The sequence below is a fragment of the Pteropus alecto genome, unplaced genomic scaffold (assembly GCF_000325575.1).
Source record: "Pteropus alecto unplaced genomic scaffold, ASM32557v1 scaffold39, whole genome shotgun sequence".
Taxonomy (NCBI): domain Eukaryota; kingdom Metazoa; phylum Chordata; class Mammalia; order Chiroptera; family Pteropodidae; genus Pteropus; species Pteropus alecto.
This window is the reverse complement of record NW_006443568.1, coordinates 1,776,629-1,793,325: the sequence shown is the minus strand read 5'-3', so window position 1 is coordinate 1,793,325 and position 16,697 is coordinate 1,776,629. Positions and strand designations below refer to the sequence as shown.

Here is a 16,697-nt window from a genome sequence, read left to right as displayed (position 1 = left end):
GGCTGAGCTGCCAGACATCCAGGACTTGCCTGCCTGCTGGAGGAGGTGGTAAAGCGAGCAATCGCCATTCAAGAAGTGCTTGCCACCTTGGGTGCCAGGAGATAGAACACGCCAAGGGTTTTCTGGTCAAACCAGGGAACAATGAAATGGTGCTGGAAGCCCAGCCGAGCCTGCAGACGGCCAAATGTGGCCTTCATCAATGGAGGTCTCACAAAACAGGTGCATGGCTCCAGGAATGGACTACTCATGTGTGTCATGGCCTGGCTTCCAGTGCTCAGGCCTGGGACAAAGGGGACTGCCAGGCTTCTGTGGAGAGCCCTGGACCAGGTGTCAGGACACTTGGTCTCTAACCAGCCCTCCATTCTGTCTCCACATCTCTGTCCTTTCTCATCTGTACTCAAACAGCTTCCTGATAGTCCCCCAGCTTCCACTTGTACCTCCTGTAGTCACAATGCATGGCCACCAGGACAACTTTTCAAAGGTACAAATCTAGTTATGTTTTACCCCTTCATATAGTCCTCAACGGCTCCCAAGTGCCCTTGAGGTAGTCCAGCCTCCTTACCTTGACTTATATGGCTTTCCGTGAAGCTCACTACTTAGGCTTTATTTTTGCCACATCCCTCTGTTCACTCCACTCACACTGGACTTCCTTGAGTTTTTTAAACACTAGTTTGAGACGTAAAATTGTTGGCATTTGACCAGGTTTGACCTACAAAGCTGGTAGTTCATGTGGTGCAACTTAACACAACGGTCTGCCCCGTGGTGTTTGCATATGCTATTCCCTCTACCTAGAACATATCCCTCACTCCTCCTTAGCACCTTCACCTAACCATCCCTCAGGTCTCAGCCCAAATGTCACTTCCTCAGGGAAGCCTTTCCCGATTTCCCCTGGCAGTCTGCACTTCCTTTCTGTAACGTTTTTAAACGGTAATGACTCTTTGAAGTCTGTCTTTCCTGCCAGACTGCAAGCCCCAGGAGGGTGAGGATCACGTCTATCTTGCTCACCTTCATAGTACCAGCACCTGGCACAGTGCTGACATATAGTTTGTGCTCAGTAAAGGCTCACGGAGTAAACAACTGCTTGTAAGAATGAATGCATAAAGCTCCACCTCGACCAGCTGTATGACCTTGGACTATCCACCTGCTTTAGACATCAATTTCTACATTTGCAAAATAAGGTAATCATACCTACATTAGAGAGATATGAAAATTAAATGACATCAGACATAGCAGTATATTAGGCATTATACTGCTCAAAAATTTGATGGGCCCTCCCTGAAGCTGGCTATAGCCCCCAGTCTCCTTCCTGATCCATGGGCACTGCCAAGGGTTGAACTGTTGCCTTCTTGGACCATCACCCCACTGGCCCCAATTCTCTCTACTGGGACCTATAAAACCAGGTTTCCTCCCTCTACACTGCAGCCCTCAGAGATTTAAAGATACCACGCTTTGCCTTCACATCTCCAAACTCCAGTCTTTGAGCATCCTCTCTGGCACTTAATCTCCATACCTGCACAATGGAGACAGCACATGCTGCACCTCACTCCTCTCTGGGTGAGGCCGAGACTGATAAGGAGAAAGCATTAGCATTTTTGCTCAAAGCGTGGGGCTGCAGGAGCCCCAGACCTTCCTTACTACAGGCCTCAGATCCAGGTCTGGGATCAAAGCAGCTCACAGAAAAAGCTGCCTTCTGCCGGGTGAGTCAAGCTAAAGGCTTTCCGCCCTCCCCAGCCTCTGGGGGAGATTGATGCCTGCACTGACAGCTCACTCCAATGTATTAGGTAGCTAAAGAAATTGATTATTCCATAAATCATTGTCTGCATGGGAAAAAAAGTCCCAATTTTTTAAAAAAGAAAATATTATAAATCTGTCCAAGCCCATGTGAGCGAAAGTGTAGCCATTTTAGTTTAATTGTCTGAGAGCTTCTTTGCTACAGCCCCAGAAAGAAAAGTCCCTGAAGCTGCTGGCTTCCAATTTAGATGTCCCCTCCCAAACTCCACAAATAGCCATGTCAGGTCACGGACGAAATGGATTTACATTACAGCAGGAAGAATCTGAAATAGCCGAAAAGGAGAACTTTCTCACGCGAGAGGCAGAATCGTATCCCCTAGAGACTTAAAATTTGGATACTAACACCTGCCCTCACCTTTCCTCTTTCTCTTTACACGTGCACCCACCCCATCTAGAGAGACAGAAAAATGGCCAAAAGGAACACTGAGTGGGACTTGAGGATGGAGAGTGACAGCTCAGGAGTGAAAGAATTCTCGGAACAATGTAAGTTATAGAATGATCCAGAAGAAGCAAGGGCAAGAAGGAGAGTGGGAGTGAAGGGTGAAAAGGAAGAGCTGTGGCTCCACTGGGTGATCTTTAGTTTGTCTCTTCCCTCTGAGCCTCAGCACTCCTCCCCAGCACACAGGGGAATGAGGAAGATACAAGTGCAAGACTGTCTGAATTGTATGTATCTAAATGTTCAAGGAACCATGGTTATCACTGCAGGTCACCTACTTGGATCAACCATGAAGTCATTCAGATGCCAGCAGGTCCAAGAATGCTGCTCCATTCCCCTGGACCCCTGCGATCCCCTGCTCTGTGTACTTTGCAGTACACAGAGTGGACGCTCCAAAAATGTTCGGTGAATCAGTGAGTCAGCCCAGAGCCCACGTGAAAAAGACAGGAAATAAACACTAAATTACAAACAGCATAAAAATAGCCACATTTCCAAAGCAGATTTCTCTGATTCTGCGAATGCAAGCAAGAGCAGCAAAAACCCCAGTCCCTTCTTACTGAGCTGTCTCAAGCCAGGGCCCTAAAGTACGCTGCTTGGTAGACCCACTTCCTCCCTGCTCATGCCAGCTCTTTCTAGATGCTTTATGACTTCAGGTGGCATCTTGCCTCCTAAATCCCTGGGTCCAACTTACCTAAACCTCACTCTTTGTTCAGAGGCCAAAGTCAATTCCTCTGACTCTATTCTTCTAACACTCAGCCTCCTATGCCATTTGGCATCTAGTCCAGGTATTCCAGCCAACTCTCAGGACCCTAATGGTACCTCATGGTAGACAAAAGCTCCCCCCTTTCTCTGAGACATGCTGAGGTCACTTTACTGTCTGGGAGAGACCTTTGTAAATGCCCAGCCCAATCGCAAGGCTTCTCAGACACATCCAGGTGGTAGAGCACCTGGTACTGCTGGGTTCTTTGGGGAATGCCACAAAGCTGTGACACATTTAATTCTCATCACCTGAATGAGGAGTAATTTTATTTGGCTGTATTTAGCAGAAAATACAGCTCTATTAAAGGTATGCAGGGCTCCACAACTCAGGAAATAATAACACACAAAATACTTTTAAGAAATCACATTTAGCAGGATAAAAACATATAACCAAAGCCTACTTACCAAATGCAATGTGAAAGATGATGCTGACAAGCTGAGCAAAGATTCTTGGTATCAGGTGTGATATAGGACAATGGAACGTTCATTCGTTTTGTCATCTGCTACTGCTCCCTAGCAGACAAGTTGTACAAGGCACAAAAGATTTAAGAACAATTTATGTGGGGGGCGGGGCAGGGGGAAGGGAGAAAATTCTATCCATTCACTTCATTTTCTTTTTCTGTTACTCAGTTAGAACGACCACAAACGGTAGTTCTTACTAGCCTACTGTGTGCCTGCTAAACACCTCAGTCCGGTTTATGAACACTAGAATCCTAGATGAATAGCATTTAGAAAAAGAATGCCTGTTTAGCAAGACCTTACAATAACCACATCACCCTTACTAGAAAAGTCAGCGTGCAGATGGCGCCTTCCCGCTACCGGAGGGCCTGGCTGCTCTCCGTGGTGCTGAACTCAGAGGTTGGGCGTGAACCTTAATTTCCCTACCTGTCACCAAACCACACAGGGTGTATTGTCATCTACGAGCTTTTATAAACACATATGAATCTTATTTGTATTTCTCCTTCAGTGTGGAAAAAAATTCTTTTTTTGCCACAGTGGAAAAATCTAGTCTCCTTATCTTTAAGACTGCAAATTTAAAGCTTCAAACGTGTGTGTGTGTGTGTGCGCGTGCGTGTGTGTGTGTGTGTAATAGGGAAGTGGATGGGGTTTTCTTAATAGACCAGGGGTCAGAGATTCATCTGATTTTTCCAACGGCTCACCAAGGTTTGTGGTATCAGTCATTTACCCCTCTCAGTCCTCAGCATCTCAAACTGTGATAAAAAAAGAGTGGGGGCAGGTACTGCACTCCCGTAGTCTCAACATTTGGGGTGCCTCCACTTGTGTTCTTCCATGGACTCAGAGACTGTCAAACAGAATGATCTTGTCTGGCCTCCTTCAGCAAAGAAAGGTTTTCCGGATCCAGAAAAAGACACAAGGCTCAGCTTCTCTTGCCAGAAGCTGGGGATTCAATCTCCGCTCAACTCTCCCCCAGCCCACAGTCTCCACAGACCAGCCATAATTCAGATCAACCTGAGAGTTCACCCATATTTTATTTACTGATTCGATGTTACGAGACAAGTAAAATAGACGGCTGTCATCTCTATTAAACTGGGCAGGAAAAATGGCCATGTAGGCAACAGGCTCTTTCTGCTCATAATGTGTCATCTGTTTCCTTGGGGAAAGAAGCAAGAAAGGGATGGGCCCGGCTCAGGGAAGATCCTGGTCCTGTCATGTTCAGGAGCGGAATCTCAGGGCTCCACTGCAAGCCTGTCCCAAACTGTCCTCACTCTCAACTACATTAAGACAGCAGACAGATCAGCCCAGTCAGTCAGGAACTGGAACCATTACTTAAGTCCTTCGCTTCCCCACTAATCCAAAGGAAAGTCACTGTATTTACACATCAGGATTGAGATAAAGAATAGCTATTGAGCCCCAATTTTGGAAGCTTGTGCTAGAGAAGCAAACTTCCAATTGGTCGTTTCTTTCAAGTACACAAACACAGACATGTGTACACATTCACACTCTCCAGAACCCAGAATGGATGATGTATATGTTCTCAGGGCTAAATGGCCCCAGCTGAATCCCCAGGATAACTATCAACAACTCGCTTACAGAAAGTTGTCATGTAGATCTGTTGTCTACACATCCTAGCAGGATCCAGTGATGTGGTGAAGACAGGAAAAGGGAAACCTGATCCCGACTGGTGGCAGTAAAAGGGCACAGCTACAGTCCTGCCTGGCAGCTGTCCTGAGTGATCAGCCTATTAAAGATGGAACAGCAGATGTCCTGTTAAGCTCCCTTGGTTAAACTCCCAAAGGGAGCAGCAGAAATGCTGAAGGATAAGCGGGAAAGAAAGAGGCGTGAGGCCAGAAAAGGCAGGCAGATTGTGGTTTTTTCTTGTCTCTTCTTGAAGTAGACAGTTTGTGTCTTTCTCAAGAGAAGAATCATGATATAAAACCAGACAATGGATGTAAAGACCAATTTTAGGTCTGAGAAAGAAGGGCCCATTCCTCTACATACTCTAGCTCTTTCCAATAGTCTAAATCAGGGGTTCCCAACCCCCAAACATGGACTGATACTGGTCTGTGGCCTCTTAGGAACTGGGCCACACAGCAAGAGGTGAGTGGCAGGCTAGCGAGAAAAGCTTCATCTGTATTTGCAGAAGCTCTCTAGCACTAGCATCACCACCTCAGCTCCACTTCAGACCATCAGGCATTAGATTCTCATAGGAGCACTGGTCCCTGGTGCCAAAAGGTTGGGGACCACTGGTCTAAATGGAAAAGGTCTTGGCTTACAAGATGCTGAATTGATATATCAGAAGAATACCACAGACACCATTAGGACCCTAACTTCACTGAAGAATCTAACAACGTCTTCCACAAAATCCTATTGACAGAATAGAGAAAGTGTTGAGCTGAATGACAGGGCAGTTGGGTGGACTTATGTTCAAATGACTATATTCATCAATGCATTTATTTATTCAACAAATAGTTATTAATCACCTACTATATGCCATGCACAATACTAAATGCATTGGACAAAGCAGTGACTAAGCCAGCTAAAGTTCATGTTTGTATTGTACTTATCTCTAAGGTAACTGAGAATTACAGTCAGTAAGTGCTATGACAAGGGAAGTTCAGGGTACTGTGGGGACTCATAGAAGGTAGGAGCTGAGAAAGGCTTCCTGGAGGAAAGGATATACTTGCTGAGACTTGAAGGATGACTGGATGTTTGCCAGAAAGAATAGCAAGAGAAGAGGTCCAGAGTGTGAAGGAAGTCGCAGTTCCTTCCAGGGACTTGGGTATTCAGTACACTGGAGCTGAGAGGATGTGTGAGCCAAGGAGAGACAGTGCATGAGTCTGGAGATGCCAACCACGGCAGGTCGCAAATAGCCTGAAAGCATGAGGAAACCAGTGGGATTTGAAATGGGTTAAAGTGTGGGGTAGTGGACCACTGAATAAAGACAACAGACTCTAACATCAGTCATTCCCTGCCTAATGTGTTGGTGGCAGACAAAGCTGAAGAGAGGGTAGGCATATTCACCTAGGCTCAGATAGCAGAAAGCATGCCAGATGACAGAGAGGGGGCCATAGAAGCTTCACTATCCAGAGCAGTGGTTCCCAGCCCCAGCCATACTGTAGGCCAATAAGCACATAACCTCTCTACCGTAGACCTGAGGAGAGAGGCCAGGGAAGAAGAGGATGATATTCATGCCTACCTCTCAAGGATGGGGAGATGGGAACAGGCTTTGGTGGTCCAGAAACAAAGAGAAGAATAACCGCCTGGAGGTTCAATGATAGGATTTACTAGAGATAAATGACAGGTCCTGCCTTTAGGCTCAAAAGATGAACTGCCAAAGAGAAGATGAGAGAAGTTATAGATCAGCAGTGATGTCTGTGGAAAAGACCTCATGTCTCATGAGACCACTGGCTCGGTAAAAATCAACAGAGCAAAATGGCTGCTGAAAAGGCTGGAATAATCTAGGGTTGTATAACCCGACACCAAAGCTGAGATGAGGAGGCAATGAGCTTACTGGTTTCAATACATAAGCAGTACTGTGATTAGCTCTCAGCACCACACTGGAAGGAAGAATTGGGCATCTTTAATCCAGAGAAATAGCTTTATATTTCTGCAGGGCTGCATATGAGGCAGACAGGGAGCTAATCTGAACCAGAATCAGTGCGCAGGGTGATCACAGCAGTTAGGGTAATGGGTAACATTTATTGAGTGCTTACTGTGACTATGTTCTAAACTTAATTTCACCTGTATTAATGCATTTAATCCTTACAAAAACCGCGTGAGGCAGGTACTATCATTATTATTATTTTGCAAGATTAAACAATTTATCCAAGATCACACAGGTGGGAAGTGACGACGGCAGCCTTAAACCTCAGGGTGTCGGATTCCAGGACCTGTGAGCCTACCCACAATGCTCGATTGCTAAAATGTATTGATGGCTTCCTTTGTACCAAGCATGTTAGTTTTCACAATGACCCCATGTGGTCAAATCTATTATTATCCCCATTTCACAGGTGAGGAAATCTAGGCTTACAGAAGTTAGGTGATTTACCCAAAATGACATAGCCTGGAGGGAGGGAATGAGAGTTTAAACTCAGAAGATGCATTTCAGAACCTATACTTTCAATGTCCAAGATATAGTGCTTTCCCTGGAACTGCAAGCAGACAAATTTGAGAAGAAATTTTGCAAAGATTGGAGTGGGTCAAAGCATTTGCAATCAGGAACAAAGTAAGGTCAAAAAGAGATGAGCTTCCTACTACAGGGGTATTCAATCAGAGACTAGATATGGACCTACCAGTGGGGGATCCTCCTGTGACTCAGAGAAGTGGTTCTCAAAGTGTGGTCCTCAGATGAACAGCATCAGCATTATCTGGGAACCCATTAATATGCAAAATTTCAGGCCTCACCTAGACCCATTGAATCAGAAGCTGTGGGGTGGAGCCCAGCAACCTGTATTTTACTGAGAGCTCCAAGAGATTCTGGTGCAAGTGAATGTTTGGGAACCAGAGGTCTGGAATGACCCCTGAGATTCTTTTAAGCCTGGATTCTGTGATTCTGCACCTTAGACAGGAAATGTGATGTCTGGAGCCCTGGGAAGTCCGTGGCTGCCTGCTTTTGCTTTTCCGCCCAATTGGGCAAGCTCTTTGGAAGAGCATATTTCGGTTCTGCAAAGCAGATGCAGGAAAGCTTTGCAGAGGTCTCCCTTGTTCTCGTCTTTAAAGAGCTCATCCCTGCAGTTGTTCTGAGAACTCTATAAACCCCCTTCCATCGGCAGCCTGTCTGCATCGGTCCCTTTAATAGCACAAGACTTAATCGTCTCCTATGGATTGGAACCCTCTTCACACAAACTAAAATCTTAGCTCCTTCTCGCTCTTTTTTTCCCCTCTTCCTTCCTTAACTACCATTCAGCATGGCACCAAAGGATTTGGAGTCGAAACCGCCACTCCCCCTGGATCTCACTCCATCTCATTTTCTCCAATCTGAATGATCATCATGGGGCCTCTCTCCTCCCCGGCTTTTGCTGCAGCCTCATTACCTGGTGTCTCCCAGCAGAGCCAGTAGTGTCTATCCTCTGGGGCCCAGCCTTCAGCCACAGACCCTCTCTATGGACTGTACCTGTTTCTTGCCCAGAAAGCAAAATTGGACTCCCCATCTAAGAAGGACTGATCAGGACTCCCTGGACCAACCCTTCAAGAGCATCCCATGACCAGACTCTTTCCATCTCTGAATACATGCAAAGTGCATTTCAATGAAAATGTTGCAAATGTAGGGAAGAACCAGCTCCCTGTGGGCTGCAGGTGTATGAGAAATAACAGGCCAGGAGGAGTCTGGGAGCTGACATAAAGAAGCCTCCTTGGAAGGGCACTCTCTTGCTCTCTAGCATGGTGGATAATTATCACAGGCTGTTGATCCATCCATTCCACTGTAGGTACATGGGTATATGGGTAATGGGCAAATGCCACATACTGAGCTGCATGGAGCACTGAGCATCAAGGTTGGCACAAGGCAGATGATACATGAGAAGAGGACATCCTTAGAGTTCACAGTCTGATGGCAGAGACATGGCCTCCGCCCTTGGGAAATCTTTTTCTCCTAACATTTATTGAACATCCGGCACTGTGCAAAGAGCTTTGTATACTTTATCTACTTTAATCCTCACGCAAACCCTATGAAGATGATACTATAAGATTTAACCATATGAAATTTTTGTAGGTCAAAAACAGCTGAATGTGGTTTAACTTAATGTTAATATTTCTATCTTATAGATGAAGAAATGGAGGCTCAGAGGTTAAATGAGTTGCCCAAGGTCACACAGTAAGTATATGTTAGACTCAAATTCAGATCCACCACATTTCATCAAACCCAAGACACACCATTAGATCTGAAGTGCCAAGAAAGAAAAAAATCCTGCAAGTAAACTCAGACATGACATGTGAGATACATACTGATTTCAGAGATGTGAAAATGAGGGGCCAATCTCAGAATCAATGACGTATATCACTTGACTCCAAAAATGTAATTCTACCTCTTGGTGGAGATGAGGGAAAGGTGGCCTTAAGCACCCTTGGGCAACTCCTTGTCTAATGGTAGAAGTACGACACACATGGACTAGAGAAAGCCCTAGACACCCACAAGTATAACTACAGCCAAGGTCAATAAGCATTAGTAAAGAAAGTCTAAATGCCAAAGGAATCCAGAAGAGGGACATGGGAAAGTGAGCTTTGGGGAGACGGGCGTGCCAGGCTGGGGCCAAAGGAATCCAGAAGAGGGACATGGGAAAGTGAGCTTTGGGGAGACGGGCGTGCCAGGCTGGAGCTGGAGACAGTGTGGACCCTGGAAAGACAGTGTGGACCCTGGAGACAGTGTGGACCCTGGAAAGACAACGAGGTAAGGTAGGGAAGAGTGCTGTGGGCACAACGGCTACGAAATGTGGCTAATGAGAAACAAAAGCAAAATCAGAAGGACCTGTTGTCCTCAAAACCAGTCGCCTCACCTTCAGTCCAGTCCCCTCTCTCCCAACTGCCCTCCGTTAGGATGTTGTCCCTGGAGCACAGGAGAAGGAGAAGAGAACAGCAAATACAAGTGCTGGGGCAGGCCAGTGAGGCGCCGAGGGATGCGAAATTTGAGGAGGTACCACTCTCACCGTCACTTGTGCAAGTTCAGGGTCACCGTTAACAGCCTCCTTAAATTCTGCTCCTTAGCTGCCTCACTCACCTCATCCTAGTCCTGGCCCTGTGCGAGTCAGACTCCTTGAAAAACAAGAAGAAATGCTGATCTTTGGACAGCATGTAAGTGTTTTTGAAAAGATATCACATCTATTCGACCCTATGAGGCAGGCAACATCATCACCATTTTACAGATGGGGAAATTGAGGCCCTAGAAAAATAACATGACCCCTCTGATCATGCTTGTCCCAAATCTGTCACCTCTGTAAGGACTCTGAGCCATGCCGCTTTCCTTACTGCCAGAACAGTTCAGTCTCTGGCAGCCACCGCTGTCCTGGTGTCCCCATTTCCCCCGAAAGAAGGAACATGGTAGAAAAGAAGGGTTGGTTCTTTCCCACGGGGGAGGGTGGCCTGGATAGCTCTCGCCCTTAACACATATGCCAGGGCCCAGTGTCAGCAAGCTTTACCCTAATATTGTCCCCTGGACTCAATTCCTGGCAAGGCAGTCTCTATTTAGAAGGTTAAAATGTGACACTTGCTTAAAAGTAAAATGACCATAAAACCTATTAGCCTGGAAATAATTTGGAGGGGAGAGGAGACAGGATGGGGGAGGGAAAAGGGAGGTGAGAAAAGAAAGGGAGAACGAAGAGCTAACTTACTGGTCATCTCCTCTGGCCAGGGCACTAGCTGAAGACATGGAGGTAAGGAGGGGACATACACATGGGGTCCTGGGGTTTCCTCAAGGCTCTGACATTGTCTTTAAAAACAGCATGGTGGCTGCCTGGGGGACATGCAGGCTAGAGTCCCCAGAACAGAGAGATTTCTGTGGGTGGGCTGACCACACCCAAAAGAGAGCCCAACCTTTATTTCCTTGGATTAAAGTGTTGGGCAGAGTGCAGAAGCCCAGACAAGGTGGGGTGCAATCAGTATAAGAACGCGTACTGGTAGAAGGGGTGGGAAAGACAATCCATACCTTTCCTCACAAGGAAGCATATCTGCCACGTGGCCCATCAGCAAGGCCAGTCTGACTCTGAAAGCCTGGGAGGGTTAAATGTTGCAGAGTCTACACAGGCATCCCCCATAACAAGCCAAACGGCCCAGCCCCGCTGAGGCCACACTCATTACCTAGAACCACGGGGTTGGGGAGTTGCACTCAGCGCCTGTAGAAACTGTTAATATCTATCTTCCAAATACACAGACAGCTAAAAAAGCACAGGATCTGGAGTCAGACTGACTGGAGGGGAATTCTTATCCTGTCTCTACCACTCACTGGCCGTGGGATCTTGGGCAAGTGACTTCACCAAGCTTAGTTCCCTCATCTGCAAAATGGGAATAATACCTGCAGGGTGGTGAAGACTAAATAAGATGATGAGGAACACGCAACAGCTACATTTATTGAGCACTTACTATTCACCCACATTACTAGTAATTGTTTGAAAAGCACTTAACACAATGCCTAACAGTGAATAAGCGCTCAAATAGATTGGGGCCAGTGTATTGTTGTTGTGTGATTGTTTTATCAGTTTGATTGTGCTCCAGACCCAGGTAAGGAGGGGCCCAGGCAGAAGACAAGGCCACCACAGCCACCTTAGCACAGGCACACTGCCCCCTGGTGCTGCTGCTGGGGATGAGCACCCGGAAGAAGAACGATTTAAGCTAAGAAGCTCACCGCAAGCCCCCATCTGCACCAGCCCCTTCCTCCCGCCAGCCCAGCCAAAGCTCCAGCCCCATCACGCCAGCCTCCTAAAGACAAGCCAGGGCTGCTGGGTGCTGGCCCCAGAGGAAGGGCCCCGATCCTGGAGCCTCAGTCCTCTCTGTTGCCAGGCAGGGCTCTGGAAGCTCCAGGCTCCTCTCTGCTGCTGCCCAGCCAAGTGGAGCGTCGGCTTTCTCAGTTTCCTCTGGAGGGTCCTGAGTAAGCAAAGTGGGGCTCAGGCTGAAACTGCGGGAGGCAGAGGCAAGGGCAGCTGTCTGTGACAAGGTGGAGGAAGCTTGCCCTCGGTTGTGGAGCACAATCAGGTCTCCCCCTAAAAGAGCACCCCAAGCAGCCCTGCAGCCTCCTCTGCATGTGGCCTTGTACCTCCTCCAAGAGGGGTTGTTCTAGTACCTACAAGGGCATCTGTGCCTCCTCCCCCACAGAGGGTACTCCGTTTCTGGGGACAGGGACAGAGAGTGCTTATAAAAACACAGGGACTCAGGAAGGCTCATAATCTCCACAAAGGATCCTAAAAGCAGCGAAGAAACCTTGTATTCCTGAAGAGGTAGGAATGAAAAGTGGCCCCTCAAAATCCTTTCGAAATAGCACAGCGGGCTGGACCCCTGAAGTCAGCTGTCCTGCTCAGAGGCAGGGGGATGCAAGTGACCTTGGAAAGACCTAGTCAGGACCGGTTGCCTGGCTCACCGTGCATAAACCACCTCTAAAAGCCCCAGATCTTCCTGACGTCAAAAGACTGTTTAGCGCAGTGCGAGGCAGGCATCAAGAAGAAATTAAACTCCAGCTAGAGAAGGAGGGACAGGAGCAGCTGGGCTAGAAAGTGGAGGCAGAAATTTCTCAAGTTAATGCTCTCTAAGGCCCCTCAGGCCACTCCCAGGTCTCTCGTCTGAAGCTATTTACTTCCAGGGGGGCAAACCCTATTGATCTTCATTCAGCTTCTGTCTGCTCCGACAAGGCGTGATGTTTCAGTGCTTCGCCAGTCACCGTGAGAAAATTCTCATTGTTTTACATGCAATGGCTCCCAAACTCAGGAGCCAAACGTTCAGGACCATTTGGGTGAACTGATGGGAGGAGATGCAGACAGGGCTGGTTTGGGGACTCTGGGGGTGGGAACCGCACTCCCCTGGGATAGACTGCCATTGCCTGCTGGGTGCCCCCAGCCTAAGCTCAGGGACTCACAGCTCTGATCTGCTCTGTCTATAGATGCTCTGTGAGTCTGGAGCTAAGCCAGCCCTTCCCTCCCACCCTCTCACTCTCCCCCACCCCCCAGCCCCCACACATGCACACACACCTGCTTTATGTCTCTGCAGTCATTTGGCTCTGAACCTCCCTCCTGTCTGACTAGAGATCACCACCATCCACTCAAGCTCCCCAGCTGCTGCCACCGCTGTCTGGTTCCCCTTTCAAATTCCAGGCTGGCCCTCTATTCTATAGTATGTATGTAACATGAAACACAACAGAGCTAACCATGAAAACTACAATGGCGCTGGCAGTCTCCACCAGCCTGTACGGAAGGGAACTCTGAAGCCACAGAATAGCCCAAACCATGATGGTCAGCCCAACAGTTTACAGATGGGGAAACTGAGCCTCCGAGTTGGAAGGAGAATGTGATTTGACCAAAAAGGCCCAGTAAACTGGCAGAAGACAGAGCAGAAAACCCAAGCCTTTTGGATCTCAGCCTAGGGGCCCCTCCACTTCAGCTTCTAGTTCATGTAACCAGGAAATCCAGGTCCCCACATGAGGTCACTGAAGCCCATTTGGCTGAGAGGACCCATGTATTAAACTGCTTTCCATGAGTTAAGACCGGCATCTATCTGAACAATAACGATAATAATAATAATAAAATGCCAAACAATATGCCTTAAAAACCTTCAATGAACAACATTTAATAATCACACGCAGAATACATCTTCCACATATTCATATAAAATAATCAATGATCATTTTTTTCCGCAGACTACAATCCAATTATTCTCCCTCCCTCACTCTCTCCCTCACTCTCCTTTGTTACTTGCAAACCATCCAAGCAATCAATGCCTTGACCTCTCCCTCTGATAGACACAATTACAAAAAGACAGAGCAATGCAATTCATCTATTCAAGACGGATTGTTTGAACACTCTGTCACACTGCTGAGCTATCCATCTCCTTGTCTAAGAGGAAATTTCAGCCCCCAAAAGAGGCACAAAGAGAAGGGGCGGTACGCTGCTCCCCAGCCCAGAGAGCCCTTTGCGCACCTGCAGGAAAACCCTCTCCCTGGCTGGTGCTCGGCAACGCCTGCCTGCTAGAGAAGGATTTGGCTCCAAGTGCTGCCGTCTCAGGCACCAGTCTCTAGAACCAGAAGCACCCTACACACTCCGGAGCCCAATTTCTAGGGCCTCAATTCCTGCAGCCCCAGCCAGCGCCCTGAGATCACAGGGGTGGGGAGGAATGAGCAAAGGGAGATGGCATTGGGCCCGGCGAAGGCTGTGTGTTTGGGTTTCAGCATGAGAGTCAGATACACACACTCTCTTTCTCTCTCTCTCTCTCTCTCTCTCTTCCTCTTTCTCTCTCTTCCTCCCTTCCTCTTTCTCTCTCCCTCTCTGCCACATCCACTGTGCCACATTTACTGTAGTTCCCTGAATCCAGCTGAGGCTTAAGCCTTAGCTCAGAAGGATGGAAGTTCAGCTCCCCAGGAAGCTCCAGAGAAGCCCAGAGGCCTCAGAGCCTTCTCATCCTCTATCCAAGCTGGCGCAGCTCTGGTGGTCACGTTTGGCATGGGCACAGCACCCCAGTCCTCGGGCTGGGAATCAAATGGGGCTGGGCTCAGATATAAATGGCCTGGGCCGACACGCTAATTAATCCTGGGGTTTAATATGAAGAAGATTAGAAGAGAAGAGGGCTTTGCCATCCTTAATTGCATTATTACACGCTGAACCCAAGAAAGGGCGGGCAGGCTTGGGGATTCCCCTCAGGGCAGTGAGGAGTCCCCCAGTGCAAGCCGATTTCACAGGAAGAGGGGGCAGGTGAGAACACATCATTCTGCCCCTCCCCGGTCTCATTCTTCTGGGGCTGCCCTCACCTGCTGCTGTCTTCCTGGGCCACCAAAGACCTCCACTCCTGAGGCTGGGCTGGGCGCATGCCCATCCCACCCCTGCAGGGGAAGGGCCACGGAAGAGGAACCTGCAGTGAGTGGACTGCGTGCATAGAGCCTTTTGGGTCCCCCTCTTTTCTCCCAAGGGCACCATATCATGCAGATCCCCCCCCCAAAAAAACAGAGGGAAGGAAGGAATAAAGGAAGCGCTGGCCCACTACTAAAGGGCTGCCTGTCCCGGGAATGGTGACTAAACTGGGCATTCAGGCAGAGATCGAAAATATTTTTGACTTGCCAGAAACACCCTAGGTTGCAAAGGGTTAAGCCTGACCGTGAGGGCTGTTCCCCGAGGCCAGAGACTGGACTCCTCTGCTTCCCGATGTGCACCTGTCAGGATCCTGGGCTTGGACTGAAAGACCCCCGCTTGGGCAGAGCTGAGGATTGTGTTCTACAGCCATCCAGGTGTCGAGCTCAAAAGGGTCTGGGATCCAGGAGAGATCCACGGAAGAGACAGACCCCAGGATTTCTGACCGCCTCCTAGGAAAATCTCAAGTACGAAACCAAGCCCGACATTGGTTCCGCGCACCCCTCACGCCTCTGGCAGCCCAGGGGCCGCGCCTAGACGAAGAGCCACAGTGGAGGAAAGTGGCCCTGGCTCGGCAGAGCTCTGCCCGCCTTGTGCAAGACGCTTGCGGTGGCGCCTCGCGAACCCAGGCGGCCCAGGTCTCCGGCCTGGCGGCGGGTGCAGGGCCTGCGTGGCGGAGGCTCCCGCGTGGCCAGACCGGGCCCAGCCTTGGCGGCCGCGAGCCTAAGACACGCACCCCTCACCCCTACAGCCCAGAGCGCTACCTACGGCGTGCCTCGGGCGGCCACAACAAAGTTAAAGCCGGGAGTAAGAGTCCGCGACGAGAAGAGACGCAGAGACGCCAGAGCCCCCAGAAAACCGCGCGCAGCGCGCCCAGCCGCCGCCAGCTGCGGAGGGATTTCGGCTAACTTTAAAAGCCACTCGCGTCCGTCTCGCTTCCTTCTGTGGCTGCGTTGGGCAGGCTCCGTTGCTCCCTTCCCCCCACCCGCGCTGCCCCAGGCGGGGGAGAGGCCCCCACCGTAAGGGGCGGCAGAAGCGACCAACCGGGGCTGAATGCGGGCTCGCGAGGCCAAGGGCGGCCCCTGGGAGAGGACACTGGCTGCCTCCATCATGCGAAGCGGTGTCGTGCGTTCCCGCCGCGGCCGCAGGAGCTATGCCCCAGGTGAAGGCAAGGGGCCCGCAGGGAGCGAAGAGGAAGAAGAAGTTGGCGCCTTCCCCAGGGTTCCCGCTCCGCGGAGGAACCGGGTCCCAGAACTCGGTCTGCGGCGGGTCCTGCTGGCAGTCGCCGGTCAATGCGCCCGCGACTCGTGTTGGGGCTGAAACGCTTCGCTACACCCCGCCAGGTCTGGCCTCCCAGGAGCGCGACAAGGGCCCCTCGCCCTCCTCGGCCCGGCTGCCTCCTCCCTAATAAGTGAGTCCCGTGACCCGGGCTTGGAACTTTGTCCTCACCGGGAAGAGCTCCTTGTGGTCACACGGCCCGGCAGCCCGGAGAGGTTGGCAGAATCTTTTGGGATCGTGTTCAGCGGCCCCATTCCCGCCCCCGCCCGGGCGCACGGAGACCCTCGGCTCCAGGGAGCCCTTACCGATCCGGATGACGTGGGGCATCCCGCGCGAGTCCGGGATCCAGAAGGCACACACGAGGAGCCCGGCCCAGTATTCCCAAACCAGACTCCGGAGGCGCCGCCAGGGAGCGGTCATCGTTGGGCGCCGCCGTGCGT

The 16,697-nt window shown here is 49.7% G+C and overlaps 1 protein-coding gene across 1 annotated transcript in view; it reads right to left on the bottom strand.

The window, feature by feature from the left end:
- GRIK3 (glutamate ionotropic receptor kainate type subunit 3) overlaps positions 1-16,686 on the bottom strand; it is a 207,375-nt gene extending 190,689 nt beyond the window's left edge. The window contains exon 1 of the mRNA XM_006924232.1: positions 16,563-16,686. Within this exon, the coding sequence (XP_006924294.1) occupies positions 16,563-16,677 (115 nt within the window). The 5' untranslated portion in view covers positions 16,678-16,686. The remainder of the gene's footprint in view (positions 1-16,562) is intronic.
- Between the last annotated feature and the right edge of the window lie 11 nt (positions 16,687-16,697).